Genomic DNA, 27,330 nt, shown 5'->3' on the forward strand with positions numbered 1-27,330 from the left:
ATTTTGTAAACCTCTATAAGGTCACCCCTCAGCCTCCGACGCTCCAGGGAAAACAGCCCCAGCCTGTTCAGCCTCTCCCTGTAGCTCAAATCCTCCAACCCTGAAACATCCTTGTAAATCTTTTCTGAACCCTTTCAAGTTTCACAACATCTTTCCAATAGGAAGGAGCTTACATGTTTCAATTAAATCACCTCTGCTTCTTCTAAACTCCAGATGAAATAGGCCAAGCCTGTCCAGCTTTTCCTACTAAGGTAATCCACGCATTTTGGGTATTGTTTAGTGAAGCTTCTCTGAACTGCTTCCACTGCATTAACACCCTTCTGTCAGCACTGTACATGCTACTCCAGATGTGGTCTCACCAATGGCCCGTATAACCGAAGGATGACCTCCCTATCTTTCAATCAGTTCCTCTCATAATAAACTATAATATTCTATGACCTTTCCTGATTGCTTGCTGTCAGAAACAGAGCTTCAAGCAGCTGCCCCAGAACAGGGCACATTGTTTTAGCTGGCGTGGCCATGTAAAAGAATTCCATTAAGAGAGCACCTCGTGTGTGGGAACTTCCTAAACACTTCACGTGTGGTGCGTTACTCCAGAATACACAGGTTGCTGTGGAGACAAATCTGGCTCAAAGGAACAATGAGATGAACAGACTGAGTACATCCTGAGGGATTGCTAATTGGGAAAGGAATGTTGGCCAGGATTCTCAGAGAGTTTCCGACTCCCCTTCTGGAGAATCTGTTGGCCAGACTTTAAGCCAAGGTCGCGCATTCTGGTTGAACGCATCCCTGCATCTGTTATTACATGGATTTCTTTTTTCAACACCCCTAAACATGTTTATTTTCCTGCACCTCACATTCCCACTACAGTTGAGAAACAGAATCTTTGTCCCCCAGTCAGATGATTCTGAGTTCCAGTATTTTTATTTGATCAATCAGTATTAAGTGAAAAGCAGCAAGATGGGTTTTTTCAGAAATCATGATTTCATAATTCCACATTCTTTATTGAGTTCAAATTCCACCATTTGCCATATCCAGAACATTACCTGAGTTTCTGGATTAATAGTCTACAATAATACGAGTAGGCCATCGCCTCCCCATGGTGTGAATCATCCCTGCAGCCATATTCCAATGGTATGGGAGTAATAGCTTGGGCAAAGCTTCTTTATGACTGGTGTGACACCTTTGCAGGTTTCCAGTTTACCTAGTTAGTTACAAATTAATACAGCAGTTTGCCTAGTTAGCTGTGAGTTAATATAACACGGGCTACTCTCTCCATGTTTTATTAAATATCTGCAAGCAAATACATTGAGTAAACATCCCAAATTTTCTGTCAATCACTTTGGTAATGAGAATGTAAATCTTATCTGGACAAGAAGGACTTTTATAGGTCGCTCAATCTTTGATTGGTGTGATTCCATGAAACTTAAACCGTATGCAGTATCAAGAGTTCATCTCTCGAACTGCAGAAGTCTCCTTTTTGAGAGGATTATTTGAGCATACTGGCAAACATGCTCATGTTCCACCCAGCCCCCCAACCCTCCCTTTCTCTCTTCTTCCTCCCCATCACCATGACATCTGTAATTCGGATTATATATCCTGATGCAGATATAGGTGTCTTGCGGAAGCAGCTAACTTCCTCATGGCTCTTCATGGTGTGAGGTGACAGAAGATTGAAGCCCATTATTATAAATTGCTGACAACACGCAGATTTCACTGATCCTAGTTGAGGGAAATCTCCCTGGAGTTGGTTTGATTTTCCTTCTTCACTGAAGTTGCCAGTCAGTACAGAGCAGGATCAAACCTGGACCTTTGCTCAGTCCCAAAGGTGTCATTGTGTCTCAGTCAGTCTTGCCTCTGAATCGGAAGGTTATAGACTCAACTTCCACAACAGACACCTGAGCACAACAGCTTGAGGTACTGTCTTTACATTAAACTGAGACCCTATCTGCCCTCTCAGCTGGATGTAAACAAATTCCTGATGAAGGGCTTTTGCCCGAAAAGTGGACTCTCCTGCTCCTCGGATGCTGCCTGACCTGCTGTGCTTTTCCAGCACCACACTCTCGACTCTGATCTCCAGCATCTGCAGTCCTCACTTTCTCCTGGACGTAAACAAACCCATGGCCACTATATCAACGAGGTGCAGGGGTGTTCTGCCTGCTGCCATTGGCCCATCAATACAATTACAACAACAGCCAAGATGTCTCGGTCATTATTACATTGCTGTTTGTTGGCTGCCCCAATTTATAGAATCTTTGAATTATACAGTACAGAAGAGGCCCTTCAGTCCATCAAGTCTGTACCAACATTTCAGCATACACACCAGTGGTACACTGTGACTGTACAACACTTTGACAACTCCCTGAGGTTCTGTAAGATGCTATAGAGATGCATTCTTTCTTTGTTTATTACAGTGGATGCTTATTTATTCACCAGGAACAGTACAATTTATTAAACTGTTCCTAACCTCAATGGGTTGTTTGTTCATGACTGGATGCTTTGGCACTTCCCTTATGTTGTAAAGTATCTTACTTGTTGAATTGTGCACCAACCTTGGCTGATCTTAGGGTTAACAAGCCACAGTGCAGCACACAGGGTTACCATTGCGTGATCAGCTTTGCCCTCTGTTAACTGATTTGACCAGTACAGGTATGACAGATGGGCCTGAATGTCACTGGGCTTAGAAAAGGAGAAAATAACAAACATTACCTAAACCTGCTGTCTATTGAAGAGAGGATGTGGGTGAAATGTAAAGCTTTCTGTTGCTGGCTGCCTGTTTAATCTGTATTCAGGTTTAATGGTGGTGCAGGGATGTTTTTGAGACAATTTATTCTTGAGGAGAGTGGAAGTATTTTCCTTTCAGTGTGTTGCTTACATAATCTCACCTTCAGGTTGGGACATGCAGGAGACAGCAGTTGTATTTCGATCAGTAAAAGCAGGGGTCATTCATACTCATTGAACTCTGCTTCCTTCAGAAGGACAACAGTGCACAGATCACATTTCAGGCAGTTATCAGCCACTTTCATGCAATCCAGTTAGATTGAATATCTTTCTTTGCTTTCCTTATTTCATTATACATTGTTAATGCATTTATAATCTCTCTTTCATCCACTCTCCCTTTCTGTCTGTGTATCTCTAATCCCTCAGCTCCTTCTGTCGTTGTCTTTTACCCCACTGCCTCTGTATCCAACCATGCCTATTTGTTTCAGACATCTCAGTCTATCTGTTTCTTGCTGCCTGTGTGAGTGACTGCAGAGCTGTTCACCAACGGGAGCTCTTACTTTAAGATGAAAATAGCAACAGGTAAGAACGTAGAAACACTCCCCCCCCCCCCCCCACCTCCTCACTGGCCTCACGAAACCTTAGCATTCGCAACGTTTTTTTTGATCATATTAGCAAAAGCGGAAGACTTTCAGCCTTCTACAGCCACTCCTCTCTCTTATCAGTAACTGTACACCCAACAAAGAGATTTGCATTCTGTATAACTCACAGAAGGGCTGCCAACAGCAGCTTGCCTGCAGAGTTAATGGTTATACAGCTTTTTGGCATTAGGTCAGAAGGCTACTCAGCAAACAGTGAGTGAGTGAGCCAGGGAGGGACAATTCCGGTGAGCACTTGATGCTGTCAGCTTCAGGTGGGATGGAGAGGTGGCCTGACGCTAACTTTTGGCAGTCAGTATAGAGTTCCCGGTCTCCCACTCCACTGTCGACACAGGCTTTTTATGTGCAGCATTTTTGCTGATTGATGGTGGAAGCCAGGCAGCTCCTGAGAGTGGGCTTTCCTTCAGGCACAGCAACACTGTCAGTCACAGATCAGAAAAATGTGGCGTGTGGAATGTATGATGTGGGTTCAAGGGCAATGATATCAGCTCCAAACCTTCAACATTAATCCTTTTCATATTTCTCACCTCACCTGAACCCAAATAGTTCCAAAATGTAAAACGTGGATGTCCACCTTATTTATGCACAAAAGCAATAGATGATCATATCATATCACACGTGGTCTACAGCTCAGAAGAGGGCCCTTCAGCCCACCCAGTCTGCGCTGGACAAGAAGAACTGTTCTCATCCTGTTTTGTAGCTCTTCAGGCAGGATCTGGACTCACCGTCGATTAATGCTTCACCCTGAGTCATTTTCTTGGTGATTTTTGTCAGGGGCACTTTGCCTATGTCTTCCACTGCCAGAGCCAGGATGAGGAGACAGCTACCTGGTTTACCTCAGCCAGAGTGGGAATCAAACTTACACTGTTCCCAAGTACACACTAAGCACCTAGTGAGCAGCTGCCTTGTTACCTGAAAATAAACCAACAAATGCTGAAGATCACAGGTGGATCAGACAGCATCCATGGGGAGAGAGCAAGCTAATGTTTCCAGTCTGAAGGCACCTTTGGTTGCTGGTGGTGGGAATGATGGTAGTGGATTGCGCTACAGGTGGTGTAACAGGGAGGCAAGTTATTGCTGGACTGTTAATCCAGAGATCCAGATAGTGTTCTGGGGACTCAGGTACAAATCCTGCCATGGCAGAGGGGTTCAATAAATAATATGGAATTAAGAGTCCTATGATGACTATGAATACATTGACAATTGTTCGAAAAATTCATCCAGTCCATTAATGCCCTTTAGGGAAGGAAACTGTCATCCTTACCTGGTCTGCCCTATATGTGACTCCAGACCCACAACAATATGGTTGACTCTTAACTGCATTCTGGGCGTTTAGGGGTGGGCAATAAATGCTGGCCTTGTTAACAATGCCCTTATCCCTTGAATGAATTTTTAAAAAGGCTCCAAAACCTAATTAGATAAAAATGTTCTCAATCACACTTTATTGTTGCCATTTAAGCATGAAATTCATAATGTGTGGAATATTTTTCTTCAGTCTTATAACAAAGTCATTTCCGGAAAGGCTGATATTTATGACTCATACTTAATAGAATCATAGACCCCAATGGAATCTGCACCAACCCTCACCCAGCCCCCCAACTGATCTATGTAACCCTGCATTTACCCTGGCTACCCCACCGAGCCCCTCAATCCCTGAACACGGTGGACAATTTAGCATGGCCAATCCACCGCTGTGGACTGTGGGAGGAAACCAGAGCACCTGGTGGAAGCTAGGCAGACTCAGGGAGATCATGCAAACCCCACACAGACAGTCACCTGAGAGTGGAATCAAACGCAGGTCTCCGGCACTGTGAGAAAGCAGTGCTAACCACTAAGCCACCGTGCCACCTCTGAGGAGGTGGTGGCAATCTTCCTTCTCAAACTGGCGGCCTTTGTTTGTGATCTGACTGGCTCCTGGGCTGTTTTCAAGGGCAGTACCAGCTAACCATAATGGTCTGGGCTCCGAGCCACATACACGTCCAGATTGGGCAAAGCTGGTAGGTTTCCTTCCCCAAAGGACACTTCTTGAATTTTCAACAACAATAACCAATCATATGAGTAGAGAGAATTTCAGAGAGCTACCCTCAACCCTGTGCTTCACTTCCATTCTGTGAGGGCTTTTTCTGTCAATATACAATGCTTAAATATGTGAACCATTAAAGGCACACTCCTGTTCCAGCTGCTACTTGTAATCCATGCGTCATAGATCCATAAATTGAGGCTGCCTGACATGTATCCCCGTAAGGTAGGAGTTCCAAGACCTTTTTAAATAAGACACTCACTGCACTCTGCTCGTGCTGCCTGCCTGAGGGTTTGTATTTTACAAGCAATGTGTGGGAAGGATTATAGGTTAATGAGCTAACTGGAAGACCTGTCCGAAGATGAACTGCTCTTTATAGAGGCTTGCAGCTTCAATAATCATCCCTCCAAGAGGGTAAATAGAATACCCAATAAGCTTTGTTAGAGGAGTTAGGGCCGGGGTCCAGAATATGAGATTAGGTTTTAAGGAGGTATTGAAATTTAAAGAGACAGAAGATGGCATTAAGGGAGGCAATGATGGGCACAAGAATCACGATGGCTACTTTTGTCTCCATGATATTACCTGTGTACCTCAGCCCTAATCCTAACCGTATTCCTAACTCTTAATCCATTACTCTAAAATCAACATTTCCAATCTCTTCTTGACCAGTTACCCAGTCCACCAGCTAATCCAAAACTGTACTTCTCAAGAGCTACAAGTCCCCATACACTTTCCTGTCCTGAATAGATCACAAGTCTCCCAATAATTTCAATTTTAAAAAAATCCCATCGCCTTCATGTTTAAATCTTAACATGACTTTTCCTTATCCTATCTCTTTAAGCTCCTTCTCCCTCCTTCACAGCTCCTCTGATTCTAGCCTTTTTTCTGTTCGCTTCCTCCCTTTCCCCCTCAGTGGCTGTATATTTTGCCTAACCTCCACATTGTGTGAAATTCCCTTCCTAAATCTCTGTGCCTCCCTCTTGTACTTTCAGAGGATCTTTAGAAGCCACATCTTTGATCAGCTTTTTGGCCTGGGTCGAATTTTCTGTCATTGTGCCTTTGTGCACTTTTTGGATTGATTTGAACTTGAGCAGAAATATACAAAGGTTTCTGAACATTATACTTGTAGCAAAACAGGGGGATGGTTAGCAGGGACCATGGAGGACATAGGAGCTGATATATAGTCATGTAAGGTTACAAAGCCTACTCCTGCTTGTAACACCCATGTACCTAGTAACTCCAAAAGGGAACTGAGTTCATACTTGAAGGGAGAGCACTTTGTAAAGCTTTGAGGAAAGAGGAGAGGAGTGGGACCAATTGGAGTGCATTCTCAAAGTGCTGAAATAGACTCAGTGGTGTGAGATAGAGAGCAGCATTCTCAGCACCAATTTCCGGGAGTGTGGTTAGAGACTGCTTTATCGGATTTCCCAGATTTCAGGATCTGACTGCTTTTTCTCTCTTTACAGAATGGCACCAGGAAGTACTGGGATTTCATGAAAACACACGACAGGTGACTCTCCCCTGACATTTTGTCGCTATCTCCAGTTTGTTCTTGTCCACATTCACTAGACCACTTTATCCTAACTGCTGCTGCTTATTTAATGTTTACTTGGAGCTTTCTTTCCTTATTATCCCAACTTTCCTTAGTTTCCACCCCCTTCTTTCCCATTGGTGCTCAGTCTGTGTGGACCAATTATCCAGTCTGATCTTCAATTCTAGATAGAACTTGGGCAGGTTCGCCCTGTGAAATAGCAAACCATAAACCCAACCAGTTCACTAATATAAGGAAATGATGATTCCTTGGCTAGACAGATAACAATGGAATCAGGTTAGTTCATTTTAAAAATTGCTGTTAGAAGGTGGGCAATGCCAGCAAGACCAGCATTTATTGCCCGTCCCTAGTTGTCCCTTGAGAAGGTGTGGGGGGGGGTGAGCTGCCTTTTTGAACTGCTGTGGGTTGACTGACAATGCCCTTAGGGAGGGAATTCCAGGATTTTAACCTAGCAACAGTGAAGAAAGGGTAATATATATTCCAACTCAGGAATATATATTTACCACTAATAGGTTGCTGTGGCCAAGTACAAAGATGTTCTATCTATAACACAAATAGGTAATGTGATATGTGAATTTGAGTGCTGGTATGATGCCAAGTATGTCGGGCACACATCCCATTGGTTCACAATAAGCAAGATACTGACTGTACCCAATCAGTCTGCACTTGCAAAACTCTACCCATGTCCAACATTCGATGAATTCCACAATTGGACAATATTTGTTAAATAATACTCAGTCATTAAGAATTACACTGACAACTAATTAAAATTAACAAAAAAAAAGAAAGAATTGTGGATGCTGGAAATCAGAAACAGAAACAGAAATTGCTGGAAAACTCAGCAGGTCTGGCAGCATCTGTGGAGAGAAATCAGAGTTAATATTGTGGGTCAAATGAAGCTTCCTCAGAACTGCTTAGGATTGTCAGTCAGGCTGTTAGTATGACACGTGTGCATGTATTGGAAGCTACACAGATTAATACACAGGGCTCTGGTGCTTTGCAGAGAGCAAGGGCATGTACACACATCGTGACTCAACTCAACAAGATAGGTGACATTTCTCTGTGGTTCGTTTCTCAGGGTAATGCTGTAGAGTCAATCTGCCTTGTGTAAAATTCAAGCAGAACTTTTAACTGTCAATTAACTGTTAGTTATTATTAACTGATGTATTCTCCTTAACAACATTCTACGAATCAAGAATCTATTTACAAATCAATCAGCACCACACTCTCATACAATATAAATATTGTTTTCTTTTTACTTTGGTATTTTTTGCGAATTGTCCTGACAAGTGCAAATGAGAAAAGCTTTGACAATATGTGTCTTTTCTCCCAATACTCAAATTCCTAATTCTCATTACTCTGTCCTCGGGGGCTCTGCCTTCAGAGGCTTGGAGTAGAACTTCTGGAATTTCCACTGTGCCTCTGTACCTCGCCTTCTTCCATTAAAATGCCCCATTAAACTTGTTCTTGCATGATCGTCTGTCTCAATATGGTCTTAATTGACTCGGTGTCAGATTTGCTTTGTAGTGTTCCTGTGAATTGGTGTTTCATTAAGTTGATGGTTATATATAAATAGAAAGTTGTTATTGTACATATGCACTGCTGCACAGTGGTACCACCAATATGGGTAGAGCGATATTGCCGCCCACTGTGATAGTGGGATAAGTTAAAGGACCCTTGCCCGAATTATTGTGTATATGAGTGTAAGGAGGTGTTGCAGCTGAGGCAACTTTTTTAAGGATAGGTATGACTGGCCGGTATACTGAATGCCCAGTCTACATTTTTAGCAGTGAGTCAGGGCTGCAGAATTTAAACATTGCTGACTATTCCCTTTATTCAAGCAGGTCTCTTTTCACAAGCAATAAGTAATAGTCATAGGTTCAGTAACCCCATCAAATTAATTTTATCAAAGAGACGGAGAGGGGGGTGCTCATGGGGACATGATGGGGGAGACTAGAATGAAGCTGAGTGTATTGACCTCCCAGTGGGAATGTTGAATATTCCACAGATCAGTTTCAAGCCCCTATCAAGTTCAGGGGAAGACCAAACAACCCTTTTGAGATGCGGTGAGTGTTTTGTAAATTACTGATCTCAGAGAAGGACTGACTGTGATCGATGACAGATCCCAGTGCTCCTGTATGTGTGCAAGATGGTGCTGTTGAGGTGTTCAGTTTAAAGTGTGAATCTGAAGAAGAGGAACACAGCAATTAGGAGCAGGGGTTGGCCATTCAGCCCGTCAAGCTTCCTCCTCATTCAATAAAAGATCGTGGCTGATCTGGTTGTGGTTTCAACTATACTTCCTTGTCATCTCCAGGTTCCTGATGAAGAGAATATGCTCGAAACATTGAATTCTTCTGCTCCTTAAATTCTGCCAGACCAGCTGTGCTTTACTAGCACCATACTCTTTGACTCTGATCTCCAGCTCTTACATTACTCACTTTCTCCAAATTTATTGACATGTCAGGAATTTGTGTCTCATTCCTGGATGCCAAGATCCCTGTCTAACAAAAGTTTCTGCAATCTTTCTCCATTTAAATGATATACTGCTTTATATTATTTTTGCCAAAATAGACAAGTTCTCATTCTTCCACATTGTACTTCAGCTGTCATTTTTTTCCTCAATCGTTAACCTGACTAACTCTATTCCTGATGAAGGGCTTTTGCCCGAAGCGTCGATTCTCCTGCTCCTCCGATGCTGATTGACCTGCTGTGCTTTTCCAGCAACACACTCTCATGTCTAATTCTACAGGATTGTACACTTTCCCTTTCAGTTTGATCCAATTGTTAACTTCTTTAGTTAACCAGGAATTGTGTGCCCCTCTGGTAGAATCTTGCTTTCTGAACCGACTTTACTTTTGCTGAAAAGCATGGAATATCTCCTTAGATATCTGCCACTGTTTCATGAAATGTTGTGTTTGCTATTGCTGAGAGCTTCCTTTATTTTGAGTTTATTCGTTAATCTTGTCTCACCGCATATTACCAGGTCTAATATAGTCTGTGCTCTGGTTACCTTTGTCAATCTGAGTTGCCCCAATCAATGTGTTGATTAAAATCGCTCATGATTATTGCAGTACCTTTCTTATTATCGTCCATTATGCCGTTGTGTGTGTTCTGTCCCAGAGTGTAGTTATTGTTAGGGATCTGTAAATGAACTCTTACCTTTGCCATTTCTTATCCTAATCCAAATTGATTCTGTTTCTTGATCTTCTGAACTTTGCTATGCTAATGCCAGCCTTAATGAACAGAATTATTATCCTGCTTTTATCAAGCTTCTTGTACTTATTGTTCTTGTCCAAAATGTTAAATAGCTATGAATATTTTGCTGGAGGAGAAAGTGAGGTCTGCAGATGCTGGAGATCATGCTAATGCTAGCCTTAATGAACAGAATTATTATCCTGCTTTTATCAAGCTTCTTGTACTTATTGTTCTTGTCCAAAATGTTAAATAGCCTTGAATATTTCGCTCCCAGCTTAGTCACCTTGCAACCACATCTCTGTAATCATATCATTCATATTTATTTCTATTCGTGCTAAAGATTCAACCATTTTAATACCAATGCTGCCTGCATTCAGATACAGGGCCTCTAATTCTGACTTGTTACTATTCTTGCAACCTCTGGCCTCATCTGCTGTTCTCTTGAGCATCTCTGCTCTGTCCATACCTACCATACTTTAGCTATCATTTGTTACATCAGTTCCCTGTTCTATTGCCTTTTGCTTTCTCTCAATTTTACCGTCTGTTCATCTGATCCATGGCCCCACCCTATTTAACGTAAAGCTCTATATACCGTGTAGTTATAGCACTCACCAGACACCTGGTCCCAGCATGGTTGAGGTGAAGGTTATGGAGTTTGGTAAGAGGAGTGGAGGAGATAGCCACATACCTCAGTCCTATTACAGTATACAGGAACGGATTAGGAAACACTAGGAATAGTGATAATTTGTGCCGAGACTCTTGTGAAATTTGCATATAGTAATGAAAATTGTTTTAAAATTCAGGATGATAGAGGAAGTGTGATGTTGTGCATTTCGGAAGGACTAATATGCAAAGACAGTGTACTAAAAATGGCACTGCTTTGAAAAGTGCAGATAGACTGAGAGACATTGGTATTCATAGACACACAAAACCTTAAAATGACAGAGTGGGTTGATAATACGGCTGAAAAAACATTTTGGTTACTTGGTTTATAAATAGAAGAGTAGAAAATAAAAGCAGGGATCTTGTTGAACTTTTATAAATCACTGGTTAAGCCTTAGCTGGAATATTACGGACAACACTATCGGCACTATACTGTAGGAGAGGCAGTGGCTTAGTGATATTATCACTGGACTGTTAGACCAGAGACCCAGGTAATGTTCCAGGGACCTGGGTTCAAATCTCACCAAGACAAGATGGTGGAATTTGAATTCAATTTTTAAAAATCTGAAATTAAGCAGCTAATGTTGGAAAAATCTATCTGGTTCACTAACATCAATTAGGGAAGGAAACTGCCGTCCTTACCTGGTCTGGCCTACATGTGACTCCAGACCCACCACAATGTGGTTGACTCTTAACTGCCCTCTGGGTAATTAGGGATTGGCAGGAAATGCTGACCCAGCCAGCAGTGACCTCATCCCATAAATGAATTTTTTAAAAACTTGAAGAATGATGTTAGGGAACAGAAAACGAAAGAACTGTGAATGCTGGAAATCAGAAACAAAATCAGCAATTGCTGGATAAACTCAGCAGGTCTGGCAGCATCTGTGGAGAGAAAACATTAACTCTACTTTCTTCCACAGATGCTGCCAGACCTGCTGAGTTTATCCAGCAATTTTTGATGCAAGGGAACGGAGTAGTTTTACTAGGAGATAAGCAGGGATGTGGGACTCACTAATGAAGATATGTTAGGACTGTTCCCCTGTGATCCATAACTGAATAGACATTTTCAGGAAGATAGATTTTGTTAGGTGGAGGAGCATCTTGAGGAGTAGATCTGTAACTCGCAGTCTTAGATTTAAAGCCATTGGGAAAATAAATGAAGGTAAATGAGCAATATTTCTACTTGGGATTGTTGGGATCTGGAGTGATCTAAGATCACAGAATTGTTATAGTACAAAAGGAGGCCATTCTGCCCACCATACCCACACTGACTCATTAGATGAGCATCATTAGCTAGTGCCAATCTCTTGCCTTTTGTCCATACCCTTGCAGATAATTTTTATCCAAATATTCATCAGAAGCCCCCCCCCCGCCCCATCTTCAGTGCCCCTTAGCTGATGCTGGACTAAGCTTGGTTGCCTGTTTTAGGTCAGTACAGGTAGTAAGGGCCAAATTTTAATTCATTCAGGGGATGTGGACATCGCCGGCTGACCAAGAATTTATTGCCCGTCCCTAGTTGCCTCTTGAGGTGGGGGTGAGCTGCCTTCTTGAACCGCTGCTGTCCAAATGCTATAGGTAGACCCACAATGCCTTGAGGGAGGGAATTCCAGGATTTTGACCCAGTGACACTGAAGGAATAGGTTCTATCTGTGATGTAGTTTCAATGATAATACCCAATGCTCGGATAGTAAGGCAATCTGGAACTGATCTTTACAGTCGATTTAAAAAATCTTAATTCTCTCCCTTTCAAATTCTTAAGATTATGAAAGCGTAGATATCGGCATGATGTATTCAACTGGGGATAGTCAACAAAATCCAGCAGGAGAGTTAGACAACCCCTCTTTACCCAAGAATGGTGTGAAGGTGCAATGTCCTGTCACAAGCAGCTGTAGAGATGACTAGCATAGATACGTTGGTATACCATATAGATATACAGTTGGGCTAAATGACCTGTCTCTGTTGTACACAGCTGGGCTGAATGGCCTGTCTCTTGTACACAGCTGGGCTGAATGGCCTGTTTCTGTTATACACAGCTGGGCTAAATGACCTGTCTCTGTTGTACACAGCTGGGCTGAATGGCCTGTCTGTGTTGTACACAGTTGGGCTGAATGGCCTGTCTCTGTTGTACACAGCTGGGCTGAATGGCCTGTTTCTGTTATACACAGCTGGGCTAAATGACCTGTCTCTGTTGTACACAGCTGGGCTGAATGGCCTGTCTCTTGTACACAGCTGGGCTGAATGGCCTGTTTCTGTTGTACACAGCTGGGCTGAATGGCCTGTCTGTGTTGTACACAGTTGGGCTGAATGGCCTGTCTGTGTTGTACACAGCTGGGCTGAATGGCCTGTCTCTGTTGTACACAGCTGGGCTGAATGGCCTGTCTCTGTTGTACACAGCTGGGCTGAATGGTCTGTCTCTGTTGTACACAGCTGGGCTGAATGGCCTGTTTCTGTTGCACACAGCTGGGCTGAATGTCCTGTCTGTGTTGTACACAGCTGGGCTGAATGGCCTGTTTCTGTTGTACCCAGCTGGGCTGAATGGCCTGTCTCTGTTGTACACAGCTGGGCTGAATGGCCTGTCTATGTTGTACACAGTTGGGCTGAATGGCCTGTTTCTGTTGTACACAGCTGGGCTGAATGGCCTGTTTCTGTTGTACACAGCTGGGCTGAATGGCTTGTCTTTGTTGTACACAGCTGGGCTGAATGGCCTGTTTCTGTTATACACAGCTGGGCTGAATGGCCTGTTTCTGTTATACACAGTTGGGCTGAATGGCCTGTCTCTGTTGTACACAGCTGGTCTGAATGGCCTGTCTATGTTGTACACAGTTGGGCTGAATGGCCTGTCTGTGTTGTACACAGCTGGGCTGAATGGCCTGTTTCTGTTGTACACAGCTGGGCTGAATGGCCTGTTTCCGTTGTACATAGCTGGGCTGAATGGCCTGTCTGTGTTGTACACAGCTGGGCTGAATGGCCTGTTTCTGTTGTGTAAATTCAATGCAAGGTATTGGCTTTATTGTGGAGCTTTTTCCTTTCATCTGAAGGAATGTTTTAACAAGCGTGCAGGCACAGAGACATCTTGTGCGTACACAAATGTCTAAAGGTGACAGGACAAGTTGATGAGACTGTTTAAAAATAAACCGCACTGGATATTTATCTTTATAAATAGAGGAATGAAGTGAAAAAGCAAATAGGCTATTTTAAATTTTTATAAATCAGGTTACTTCTCCTGTCTTTCTTTCCTCTCTCTGCCTCATCCTCTTCTGTTTCCCTCACTCTCATTTTCATGCTGCCTCGCAAGATTCTCGCCATGAGGAAAGCATGAAAGATGGAGCAGGATGGTCTTGATGTCGAGTTGGGGCTCACTATACTGCCACCTTATGCAGCCACATCCCTGAAGCCCCTACGAGATTCCACCCACAGTCTTGAACCCCCCCACCCCCAGCCAGGCTGCTCCCTCTGGTGAATCTATTAAGTTGTGTTAGAAACTAAGATTAAGCAATGAAACTTGACACTTCCCTCCACAGTGTAGATCAGAGTGGTGCTGGAAAAGCACAACAGGTCAGGCAGCATCCGAGGAGCAGGAAAATTGACGTTTCAGGCAAAAGCCCTTCATCAGGACTGGAGGCAGGGAGCCTCCAGGGTGGAGAGATAAATGGGAGGGGGGGTGGGGATGAAGGTGATAGGTCAGAGAGGAGAGGGTGGAGCGGATAAGTGGGAAGGAAGAGAGGCCGGTAGGACAGGTCATGGAGACGGTGCTGAGCTGGATGGTTGGAATTGGGGTGAAGTGGGGGAAGGGGAAATGAGGAAACTGGTGAAATCCACATTGATGCCCTGGGGTTGAAGTGTTCCGAGGCGGAGGATGACATGTTCTTCCTCCAGGCGTCGGGTGGTGAGGGAGCGGCGGTGAAGGAGGCCCAGGACCTCCATGTCCTCAGCAGAGTGGGAGGGGGAGTTGAAATGTTGGACCACGGGGCAGTGTGGTTGATTAGTGCGGGTGTCCCGGAGATGTTGCCTAAAGCGCTCTGCTAGGAGGTCATTATTCATTGTTAAACGCCTTGTTAACACCACAGCTTTCCTCATTAATATTCACACTCCCATCCTACCAAACTCACCAAACATTAGGACATCTGGTCGGCATGGATGAGTTGGACTAAAGGGTTCCTGTGCTGTATGTCTCTATGACTCTATAAGGGAGACAACAGGAAGATTTGACAAAGAAACCAGAGCAAGTAGCTGGTGGATTCAGCATGGCACTTACCCAAATGACCTCCGTGTTGGACAGCAGGGGTAGTGGGGTGGTGGGGGGGGGAGAGGTTGTCATCCAGAGTCAGGACACCCTAGCTTCAAATTGGGGTAGCAGTGTATGACCACAGCTGGCCCATGGGCACCCCATATACCACGGTCCATGTGGGAAGGATAGGAACTGTAGGCACAGGTACACAGGTTAAGAGGTCAAGGGATATGGGTGTCACTGGCTGGCCAGCATTTATTCCTTATCCCTAGTTGCCCCTTGAGAAGGTGGGGGTGAGCTACCTCCTTGAACCGCTGCAGTCCATGTGCTGCATTTAGACCCATAATGCCCTTCGGGAGGGGATTCCAGGATTTTGATTCAGTGACACTGAAGGAATGGCGATATATTTCCAAGTCAGAATGGTGAGTAACTCAGAGGGGAACTTGCAGGGGGTGGTGTTCCCATGTATCTGCTGCCCTTGTCCTTCTAAATGGAAGTGGTCATATGTTTAGAAGGTGCTGTCTGAGGATCTTTGGTGAGTTTCTGCAGTGCATCTTGTAGATGGTACACACTGCTGTTACTGAGCGTCGGTGGTGGAGGGAGTGGATGTGATGCCAATAAAGCGGGGGTTGCTTTGTCCTGGATGGTGTCAAGCTTCATGAGTGATGTTGGAGCTGTACCCATCCAGGCAAGTGGGGAGTATTCCATCACACTCCTGAATTGTGCTTTGATAGGCTTTGGGGAGTCAGGAGGGGAGTTACTCGTAGCAATACTCCTAACATCTGACCTGCTCTTGCACTCACTGTATTTTCTGGCTAATACAGTTCGGTTTCTGATCAGATGTAACGTCTGGATGTTAGTAGTGGGGGATTCAGTGATGATAAAATCATTCAATGTCAAGGGGTGGTGGCTAGATTATCTCTGATTGGAGATGGTCATTGCCTGCCACAAATATTATTTTCCATTTGTCAGCCCAAGCCTGGATATTGTCCTGATCTTGTAATATTTGAATATGTATCTGAGGAATTGCAAATGGTGCTGAACACTGTGCTGTCATCAGTGAACATTCCCACTTCTGACCTTATGATGGAGGGAAGGTCAATGATGAAGCAGCTGAAGATGTTGAGCCAAGATACTACCCTGAGGAACTCCTGCAGAGATGTCCTGGAGCTGACCTCCAACAACCACGACCATCTTCCTGTCTATCAGACATGACTCCAACCAGCAGAGAGTTTTCCCCCGATACCCATTGATGCCAGTTTTGCTAGGACTCCTTGATGCCACATTTGATTCAATCCAGCCTTGATGTCTAGGGCAGTCCCTCTCCCCTCCCCTCTGGAATTCCGCTCTTTTGTCCATGTTTGAGCCAAGGCTGTAATGAGGTCAGGAGCTGAGTGACCCTGGGGGAACCCAAACTGGGCGTCACTGAGCAGGTTATTGCTGAGCAGGTGCTGCTTGATAGCACTGTTGGTGACCCCTTCCATCACTTTACTGATGACCGAGAGTAGACTGATGGGGCAGTAATTGGCCGGGTTGGAATTGTCCTGCTTTTTATGTACAGGATATACCTGGGCAATTTTCCACATTTCTGATGAAGGGCTTTTGCCCGAAACATCGACTCTCCAGCTCCTCAGATGCTGCCTGACCTGCTGTGCTTTTCCAACACCACACTCTCAACTCTTATCTCCAGCATCTGCAGTCCTCACTTTTGCCTAATTTTCCACATTGTCAGGTAGATGTCAGGGTTGTAACTGTACTGGGTGCTTGGCTAGGAGCGTGGCAAGTTCTGGAGCTCAAATCTTTAGTACTATTGCTGGAATGTTATCAGGGCCCATAGTCTTTGCAGTATCCTGTGTTTCTTGATATCATGGGGGATGAATTGATTTGGCTGAAGACTGGTGTCTGTGATACTGGGGAGCACTGCTGGAGACTGAGATAGATCATCCACTTGTCATTTCTGACTGAAGATTGCTGAATAACAGATAAAGGCTGTGGATATTGAGGGTTCATCAGCATGTTCTGGCAGAGGCTGGTAGTTGCTGAAGGAGGACCATTCCCTGTTACCCTTCTGCCGTGCTGGAAATGGAAAGAGCACAGTAGGGTAGAAAATGGCTCCTCTGAGTGAGTGGGGTAATTCGCTGAGTCTGTGAAGGAGGGGACTGAGGCACATAGCTTTTTGAAAGGGCTTTTCAAACAGAACAACATTGGACATAGGCTCATGAACTCTTGTCCATGCAGGTTGCCTACTCCCTCCAAGTCTAGATGGGCCAATCCTGCTGAGGGTCCCTTCGCCAGAGGCAAGTGGATCCTCCTCATCTTGGACTCCAAGGTAGCAGGAAGTTGGAGGGCCTGGTCACCTCTGCAGTGAGAGTGGTAACTGGCACCTGTGGGTGGATCCACCCTCCAATTGGTTGCTTCCTGGAAATGCCCAGTCTCCTTGAGCAGAAGATTCCCCATCCCCGTCACCCTATCTTTGGTCCTACAGACTAGTGGTTGGGGAGATGGTGCCAGTGTGAGTGTCTCTCCTGAGGCTGCTGGTATTGGCTCTCCATGGTAACTGTTGACCTGTCCATATGACACACTGCCCTGCTGCAGTTTCTGGGCGTTGAGTGCCACCTATTCCTCGATGCCTGTTTGCTTCTGCTCCTCCACCCTGTGCATTGCTGGCACTGCAGGCTCCTGGGGCTGGGCAGGTGCCTGGTCTCTGGCAGTCCTCCAAGTGCAGGCGGCCTGGACTATTTCTTCCTCAGCCAGCTGCTCAGTGATTGTGAACCCACACTCTCTCTGCCTACGATTTCCACTTAGGTGAAAGGAAGTGTTGTTCAATTATCGAGACTGATAGCAGGGTTCATGGGAGAGTGGCAGTGACATGCAGAGTGCTACTTACTCGCTTGGTGAGACATGGAGGTCTCAGCGTCTCTGCAGGAGTGGTCCCAGCCTGCTCCTGCAAGGTTCAGGAACTGTGTTCCTGGATGGTCAAAGGCTACGCTGGCCACTGGAAGGCAATGTTGAATTTCCCTGTTGATGCCCTGTGCTCACTGAGACGAGGCTTTCGGGGTATGAAGGTGAATCAACATTATCCAGTGCTTTACAATTATCCAGTGGATCTTAGCAGTCTGGAGTCAGTGCTGCACAGTGGGAGCACAATAGGCAACCTTTGTTTTCAGGATATTAGCCTAAGGGCCATGTTTTGGTACACTTCCATTGCAGTTTGGAACTCAGTCTCTGAGCGAGCACACACGTATGCTGCAGCTCAGTGACAGACGTTGGGGTGGTCCTGGTTCTAGACTAGAGGCAACATGGATTAAAGTTTCCCCCTCATCCCATGGATGACCTCGATGCCAGCAGGAAACTTCAGGGAGCTTCCTCTGGTAACACAACTTGCCATGTTGTATAAGGCTTTCTAGCAATTTTATTTCTACTTCTGATTTCTAACGTCCACGGTACTTTGTTTTTTATCGTATATTGCATATCTCCTGTTAGCAATTGACTTAAAATTTATTAAACTTTACCAGATGAGTGAAACAGTGATGTTGATCTTGCACATTAGCAAAATATGTGATGTATAGAGGCCATTCAGCCCATTGTCAGATCCTTGATTGTTTGAAGATGCTCCTCTGCAAACCTTTTCCTTTGAATATTAATCATTTTTAAAATTATTATTGAAGCAGCTTCCATTGCCCTTTCAGGCAGCTCCGAGATTGCAACAAACTAAGTGTAAGAGTAATCCCCCTCTTCTCACCTCAGTTTCTTTTGCTAGTCATCCTATAACTGTGTCCTCTGGTTATCATCACGTCTTCCAGTGGAAACATACCCATTAGTTAATAAATCAGAATCCTCCATTCTTGTAAACCTCCCTTTGTTTTCGCTGCTCTAAGGACACCAATCCCAGTTTCTCCAGGCTGTCCATAATCACTGGAATCCTTTAGATCCATAACCAAGACATTTTGAAGGGTGATGCCCGGTATTAGATGAGACACTGCAGTTGGGACCTTCCCACTGGTTTGTAAAGGAACAGAACTTTTGTACTTGATGCCAAAGATCCCATACATTTTGTTTAACAGCATTCTGAACTTGTCCTGCTACTTTCAGAGATTTGTGTATACACACACTGCAAGGGCTCTCTGGTAATGCACCCTCTTTAACATTGTACTATTTGGATAGAGCAGAGATCAGTGAAAATTAAACTGTGTGTACCATAAATTGCACTTTAAGGTGCACTTCATCTACCCCATAATGTGGTATCAATGAGGTTTTGAACAACGTGATTGATTCTTCCCAGATCGAGCGGGAGCTTAACATTTGCCAAAGTTAAATCACATTTTCACTCACAACCCAGCTTTCGAAAGATCTACTTGGAGGTGGCTTTGGTGGGTGTGGGAGGGTATGCTGACTGGATCTAAATATAGACAGTGTTCCCACTGTCCAAATAAAGACACACACGGCAATGCAGAAAACTGCACCTTTTTTAGTGTCTGCCCGTCTGCTGCTTGGCAAACTAGTGATTCTTACTATGGAGCTGCTGATGCTGCCTGAATATACAGCAGCTTCCAGACTTGCAACTCGACAGCCTCAGTGCAATTATTTAGAACAACTGATCAACAGCATTTTATTAAAATTTAAACAGCAAGACAAATCTTGTAATCCCTTTGCATCCCTCTCACTTTATCCTCTCTCTCTCTCTCTTCATTCTTCATCTCCTCCTTCACCCCTCCCCTACAAGTCACCTTCCCCTCACTCTTTTCTGTATGATTCTCCCTTTACACACCTCCCACTCAACCCCCACTCCCCCTGCAACCTTTAAACCTCCAACTAATCTCCTCCCTGCTAAACCCCTCTGCCCCACACCATCCTAGAGTCCTCTCCCACCAATGCACAGCCCATCCCTTCATTTCCCTCCTACGTTCTTCCCTCTAACACCCTCATATCTAAGTCAGGAAATGTTGTGGCTTCAGGTTCCCCAGCTGGAGTTGAGCACACACCAGATCTCAGTGCCATACTGTCAGAAGGTGCTTTCTGCTCAGTGAGACACTTAACAAGAGCTCTATCTGCCCTCTTGGATGGGCGTGACACCTTCTGAGACACTAGTTCAATGCGGGTGCAAAGGAGATTCACCAGGAGACTACCTGGTCTGGAGGGTCTGAGCTGTGAGGAAAGGTTGGACAGGTCAGGTTGATTTTGTTATATTTAAGATGAGAGGTAGAAGTTGAAGAGACGAGTTGTGGGGAAATGTTTTCACCCACAGGGAGATGGGGATCTGGAACTCATTGCCTGAATGGCTGGTTGAGTCAGAAACTCTCATAACATTTCAGCAGCATTTGGATATTCAGTTGCATTGTCATAGTTTCCGGGTCTTCTGGGACAAGAGGTAGAAAATAGGATTAGTTCAGACAGACCTTTGTAGAGTAGCATGAAAATGATGGGCCAGGTGGCCTCCTTCTATGTTGCAAATGTTTTAAATAGCTGTCCATTCAACTTTGCTGTTTGTGTGGACTTGCTGTGTGTAACATTGGCTGATACTTTACAATTCAAAAGTGCATCATTGATTTGAATGGTCTCATGGACATGAAAATGCAATCCAATATTTTATTCAACAAGGTTAACTCTTAACTGCCATCCGGAGTGGTTTATCAAGGTGTGCTGTTTTATTAACCCTGTGTTGCCTTCTCAGGATGGGTGATAAATGCTATTAACTTTATTCTGCATTAAATAGCATGAATTTCACATAAGCAATGGCAGATTTTCACTCAGTCATACTGCATGGAAATAGACCCTTCAGTTCAACCAGTACATACCAACCATGTTCCCAAACTAAACTAGTCCCACCATGTCTCTCCAAACATTTCATATTCATGTACTTATCCAAATAAATTTTCAATATTGTGACTGTATCAGCATCCACCACTTCCTCTGGGAGTTTATTCCACACATTAACCACTCTGTGAAAATGTTGCCCCTCATGTACTTTTACCTCTCACCTTTAAAATATTCCCCTTAGTCTTGAACTCCCTTACCCTGAAGAAAAGATGGGTATTTGAAGTAGTGGACTTCACGCTCGCCACCCCCTCCATGGTCTGTTTGGTGATGGTGGGGTGGTGGGCAGCTGTCACTGGGTAGGAGGGGGTGCCAGAGGTGACCCTCCTGCCTTCCTATTCAGCAGCAAGGAGCTCCTCTGATTGGCCTTCTATTCCGATAGCAGTATTAGGCCATTCAGCCCATTGAGTGTGCCAAGCCATTCATTGGGGATAGGAAAATACCTGCATTTCGATAACGCTTTACCAAACAGTATAGCTTTGCAATGTTCTTTACGACTAACAAACTACTTTTGAATTCTAGTCGCTGTTTTAATGTGGGTAACATGACTGCCAATTGGCATGCAACAGTTCCCATGGGAAACCATTACAAGGAGCCTCGCGAGAACAGTATAAGTAAGCAATGAGTGACACTAAACCAAAGAAGAGAACACTTGACCAGGACACCAACAGACTTGGTCAGATACAGCCTGTGGAGAGTTAAAGGATGTGGGAGTTTGAGGTTGGACTTCCAGTGCATTGAGCCAATCCCGGCTGCAAAGAGCAGGATGGAGAGGGCCTCACGGACTGGAGCAGTTCTAGGGTCTCAGGCTTGTAGAGCTGGAGAGGGGTTACTGACGTAATCAGGGGAGAGGCCATGGAGAACGTGGTAGCAAATATTATCAATGTTATAGATGATAAAGGCAGCTTAAAGACAAAGCTAATAATCGCAGAATAATTGAGCCTACGTGGTGGAAGGAAGCTGTTTGGCCCGTCAGGCTGTGTGCTGACTCTTTGAAAGAGCAGTCCTGCTTGGTCAAACACCCTCTGTAGGTTCCTTGCCCTCAAGTAGCGACCCAACTCCCTTTTAAAAATATTGATGGATTCAGCTTCCACCACCTTTTCAAGTAATGTTCTAAATTCAAGAAACCTTCTGAGGGTAAGCATCACTCCCCCACCAGAAAAATGGCCAATGGTTTTGTCTTCCTGACTTCTGGTTGTTCACCTATTCACCAAACCTGTCATCAGTTTTCAAATCTCCATTAGATCAATCCTCTTTGTTCCCCAAGGAGAGCAGTCTCAACCTTTCTGACATCTTCTCATCACTGAATAACTCCCATCATGGTGAATCTCTTCTGTTCCCTTTCTGATGCAGTTGCATTTCTCCTGAAGTGTCGAGCCCAGAATTGTCCACCATATTGCAGCTGAAGCCAAACCAGTGATTATTTTAATATTTCTAGCATAATCTCTTTTTTATTCTGTCTTGCTCCACTTGGGAGCAGATACTGATATCAAAGTCCCGCTGTGCTTTGGATCATCACAAAAGTTAAGGATTAAATCAGATTATTCAAGGTCTTCATCAGGAAGGGCTTATGCCCGAAACATCAGTTTTGCTGTTGCTTTGATACTGTGCTTTTCTAGCACCACACTCTCGACACTAACTATTCTGTCTCGCAGTCAATAGTTTGAGGCAGCAGCTGGTAGATAAATAGTGAGTGAGAATAGCGAGCTATCTTCCAATACTTTGTTGCTTGCAAGGTTTGTGAAGGTTTGTAGCTCAGGTTGAGGTTTAGGGTGTGGGTTTGCTCGCTGAGCTGTAGGTTTGATATCCAGACGTTTCATTACCTGGCTAGGTAACATCATCAGTGGCGACCTCCAAGTGAAGCAAAGCTGTTGTCTCCTGCTTTCTATTTATTGCTTTGTTGCTTCTCTGAAAAGAGAGTGGATGCTGTCTCTTTAAGATCTGGAAGCTTTCCGCCAATGTATTGTTCACACACAGACTGCCTACCTGCCCAGGAGCCAATCAGGGTGTTGTTGTTGTGCTGATGATTCCTGACCCACAGAACAGTCCTGATTGGTTTTTCAATCAACAGGCTCCCTGTGGGCAAAACTGCCCTGAACAGAGCCAATGAGTTCAGTAATCCTCCCTCACTGCTTGAACGAGGTGTAACTACAACTCAGAATGGGTTCCGGTAACTTGTTTAGAAGTACAGCATCTCCTTCCACAGTTTCCTTGGTTTATAGCAGACTTTTCTGATTTTGTCCATAACCCAAAATAAAGAAAAATAAAAAAAGACGTAGTCTTTACAGTTCCATTCCTCTATGTATAAAGCCAAGTAATCAATACACTTTTGCAACAAGCTTATCAACTTGGCCTGCCATCTTCAAGGACTTTGTGTACTCTTTAAATAAACCAATAAAGTAAGCAAGAGCCAAATGAACTAATTAAACCAAAGTGACCGATAATTGTCCCTTACAGGAACACGGAGGAGAAACTGAGGACTGCAGATGCTGGAGTACCAGAGTTGAAAAATGTGGTGCTGGAAAAACACAGCAGGCCAGGCAGCATCCGAGGAGCAGGAATCCTGAAGAAGGGCTTATGCCCGAAACATTGATTCTCCTGCTCCTTGGATGCTGCCTGCCTTACAGGAACACATCTGATTGTCAAAGGAAAGTTCCAAACTTTAGATTAAAATTTGTGTAGGGATGGGGGAGGAGGTGGGGTTAGAGGTGGAGTTGATGCATTTCAGGTCCTGTGATACCCATGGTTGTTTTCGGCATACCAATGGAAGGATTTGTGTACATAGGCATTGGAGTCTCTCTACTCATCAGCACGTTCACAAAATTGTGTGCTTCTCCGGAGGGGCAGTGTAATGAATATTGTTTTTTTTCTCTCCTTTTTCTATCTCAGTGTCTCAGTCCTGATCTTCAATTCTACACAGGAGTCCTTTATCCTGGTCAAGCAGTTCCGCCCAGGTAATCTTTGCTCAGAAGTGTGTGTTTTGCTATCTGCAGAGATTTGGAATCCAAGCAGTATACAGTGGGCTGTTTGTGGAAGTGTCCCTTGTTTTGAGGGAAGACCTACAGGAATGGGTAGATGAATATAAACTGGAGCTCAGCACCAGTGAGATATATCCCAGCGATGCTGTGGAGTAAGGCACCAACTAGCAGTCAGGATAACCCCCACATCAGCTGATGTTTGCTAGGGCTATTGTCTGTCGACAGGATCAGATTACCTGTGACATTTGAGTGTCTCACCAACATGCTCTTGCTCACATTAATAACTCATTGGGCAAATTACTGGACAGTAGTTATCACCTACAAAATGATACCTCTGTGGGCATCAGGTGAAAAGGAGCTCTCAGTTGACTTTATGGATGGCATAAAGTTAATAATCCACCTGTCTGTTGCTCAAAAGATTATGGGTTCAAGTCCCGCTCCAGTACTTGTTGCACATTCTAACAGCCTGGTGTAATATTACTTGAGGGATCACATGACAGGTTGAGAAAGGGAGGATAATGTCCTGACCAAACAGATTGAGTAGAGTTGAGAGTGTAGTGCTGGAAAAGCACAGGAGGTCAGGCAGCATCTGAGGAGCAGGAGAATAGACATTTCGGACATAAGCCATTCATCAGAAAAAGATTGATTAGTTATTGATGTCATTTTTAATGGGATAACGATGCTCACAAGTTGTCTGCTATATTTGTCTAAAAAGCCTGTGATTCCCTGGCTGTGGATCAAGCACCCTGGGGAGTGCTCAGGATCTTTACCTCATTGGTGGATCTGGTTGGGATGCTGTTCAAAGGGTCAGTCTGAAATTGATGGGCCGAGTTGCCTGCTTCCACACTGTCGAGATTTTGTGGTTCTGATCTGGAATGTGATGTCTGAGAGGGCGGTGGAAGCAGGCTCAGTAGTAACTTAAAAAAGGAATAAGTACTTTGTGGGGAAGAGTCTGGATTTATTTTGGAAAACTGTGGATGTACTTTGGAAGAAAGTGGTGTTTGTCCACAGATCCCTGAAGGTGGCAGGATAGTACCAGGGTCATAAAGAAAGCAGGCAGGACACTTGCCTTTATCAGCCAAGATATAGATTATCAAAGCAGGGAGATTATGTTGGAAACAGAAATTGCTGGAAATACTCAGCAGGGTCTGGAAGCATCTGTGGAGAGAAGGCAGGATTAACACCTTGTATCCAGTGAACCTTCCTCAGAACACTGGGGAGGTGGTCCTGAGAGAGGTGCATAAGATTATGAGGGGCGTGGACAGGGTGGATAGAGCTGTTCCCTTTAGTTAAAGGGTCAGTAACAAGGGGGCAACATTGTAAGGTGAAGGTTTAGAGAGGATTTGAAGAAACATTTTTTTTAACCCAAGGGTGCTGAGCATCTGAAATGCACGGTCTGGGCGGGGAGTTGAGGTGGGAAACTTCACAACCTTTAAAATGTACTTGGATGAGAACTTGCAATGTCATAACATTGAAGGCGATGGGCCACGTGCGGTAAAGTGGGATGATATAGCATAGCCTTTTGGCGCAGACTTAATGAGTCATAGGCATCTTCTGTACCTGTATGATTCTATTGTACTGGGCTATGGGGAAAGAGAGATGGGAATTGGATAGCTCTTTTAAAGAGCAGCTAGAGGGCTATTGAATAGAATAGCCACCTATGTTGTATGATTCCGTGATACTGAACCCAAGATGACTCGATGGTTGCTTAAATAATAGAAGGTTACAGTCAAGAAGGTGAAGTCTGCATTCTGAGATGAAGTCTCAAAGTCACTAATAAAGAAGGTCTCTTTCCTTACAGGACAGTGAACCTTGTGAAACATGCATACCTACATTGGCACCTATACAGGACTGGCTTAGTATCTGTTGGGAAGAGCAGACTGAGAGTTGAGTGGACATAGCCATACTGTCTGATTTGTTCAGATGGGGTCAGCAGGTAGTGAAACTCAGACAGGCTCTTTGATATGACTTTGACAAACTGCTCTGGACAGAGTGAGTAGCAGTCTTCTCGATTTGCTTATGCAAGAGTAAGGTTTGGTGTTTTTGAACATGCCAGAACGGTGGTAACACAGACTGCTCCTGGAACAGGAGGAAAGCAGCATGCATTGTTTGTACATTTTTACCTTTATCAACACCATGTAATTTGTACCCCTGTTGCCCCCTGTCTCATTCTTTATCCTGCTATCTGAAAAGCTTGTCTTGGCAAAGCATTTAATTGAAATGCATTCAAGTGCCTGATTTCATTTCCAACCAAAGCCTTTTTTAGTTTGGGTTAGCCTTTGCTGCACTATTATGTGTAAACGAGTTTAGTTAAACATATACTGGGTAAATTGCCTTTGATCACTGAAGCATTGCTGTAGCCTGCACTGGCCTGTGGCTAATCTCTGCATTGATCTAATAGCATGTGGAGGCTGGAGTCAGTCTGTTATTTTCTATTTCCACTGACAGCACGCGCGCGCGGGAGTCTATAGAAATAATACCAGGTTCCTGAGCCTTCCCTCCACTGAAGATGGGAAGGTTGGATGGACTGGGGGAGGGGGGGAGGTGAGGGTGTCTTCATTTGTACAGCGAAGACTGAGAGGAGATGTGATTGAAATGAGGGGCCCAGGGTGGATCTTATTCCTCTTCTTTAGGGGATTCATAGCCAACGGTATCGATTTAGAGGTGGGAGATTTGAGGGAAAAGCTTTTCATCCGGAGAGTAGAGAGAATCTGGAACTCACTGCCTGGGAAGTACTCAAGGCAGAAACCCTCAGGATACTGAAAACTGCATAGGAAGGTGCCGTGGTGGTGTGGAGAGGAGTGGACCAGGGTATCAGGGAGACAATAGTGCCTATTGGATGCTGACAGTGGAGGAAGGAAGATGTGTTTAGTGGTGATATCCTGCTGGAGGTGGCAGAAATGCTTGGGTGAATTTTCCTGATACTGACCAGCACAGAAGTAAAACTTCTAAGAAATGCCCTGATCAAAGTTTGTGAGAAGATTTGTAGCTCGGGTGCTCGTTGCTGTGGTTCTGTTCACCGAGCTGGAAGTTTTTGTTGCAAACGTTTCGTCCCCTGTCTAGGTGACATCCTCAGTGCTTGGGAGCCTCCTGTGAAGCGCTTCTGTGGTGTTTCCTCCGGCATTTATAGTGGCCTGTCCCTGCCGCTTCCGGTTGTCAGTTTCAGCTGTCCGCAGTAGTGGTCGGTATTTTGGGTCCAGGTCTATGTGTTTGTTGATGGAATTTGTGGATGAGTGCCATGCTTCTAGGAATTCCCTGGCTGTTCTTTGTTGGCTTGCCCTATAATGGTAGTGTTGTCCCAGCCAAATTCATGTTGCTTGTCGTCTGCGTGTGTGGCTACTAAGGATACCTGGTCGTGTCGTTTCGTGGCTAGTTGATGTTCGTGGATGCGGATCGTTAGCTGTCTTCCTGTTTGTCCAATATAGTGTTTTGTGCAGTCCTTGCATAGGAGTTTGTACACTACGTTGGTTTTGCTCATGCTGGGTATCGGGTCCTTCATT

General features: G+C 44.6%; 1 protein-coding gene across 6 annotated transcripts in view; it reads left to right on the forward strand.

The window, feature by feature from the left end:
• The window catches only part of nudt14 (nudix (nucleoside diphosphate linked moiety X)-type motif 14), an 89,680-nt gene that overhangs the window by 38,633 nt on the left and 23,717 nt on the right, over positions 1-27,330 (forward strand). For 4 of the 6 annotated variants that reach the window (XM_043696902.1, XM_043696904.1, XM_043696907.1 and 1 more), the window contains 2 exons: positions 6,867-6,910; positions 23,742-23,806. In XM_043696902.1, coding sequence (XP_043552837.1) covers positions 6,867-6,910; positions 23,742-23,806 — 109 coding nt within the window. Of the gene's footprint in view, positions 1-3,236; positions 3,304-6,866; positions 6,911-23,741; positions 23,807-25,685; positions 25,823-27,330 lie in introns of those variants that run through there. The other 2 variants (XM_043696906.1, XM_043696908.1) reach the window with 2 other exon arrangements.

The sequence above is a fragment of the Chiloscyllium plagiosum genome, chromosome 10 (assembly GCF_004010195.1).
Source record: "Chiloscyllium plagiosum isolate BGI_BamShark_2017 chromosome 10, ASM401019v2, whole genome shotgun sequence".
Lineage (NCBI taxonomy): Eukaryota > Metazoa > Chordata > Chondrichthyes > Orectolobiformes > Hemiscylliidae > Chiloscyllium > Chiloscyllium plagiosum.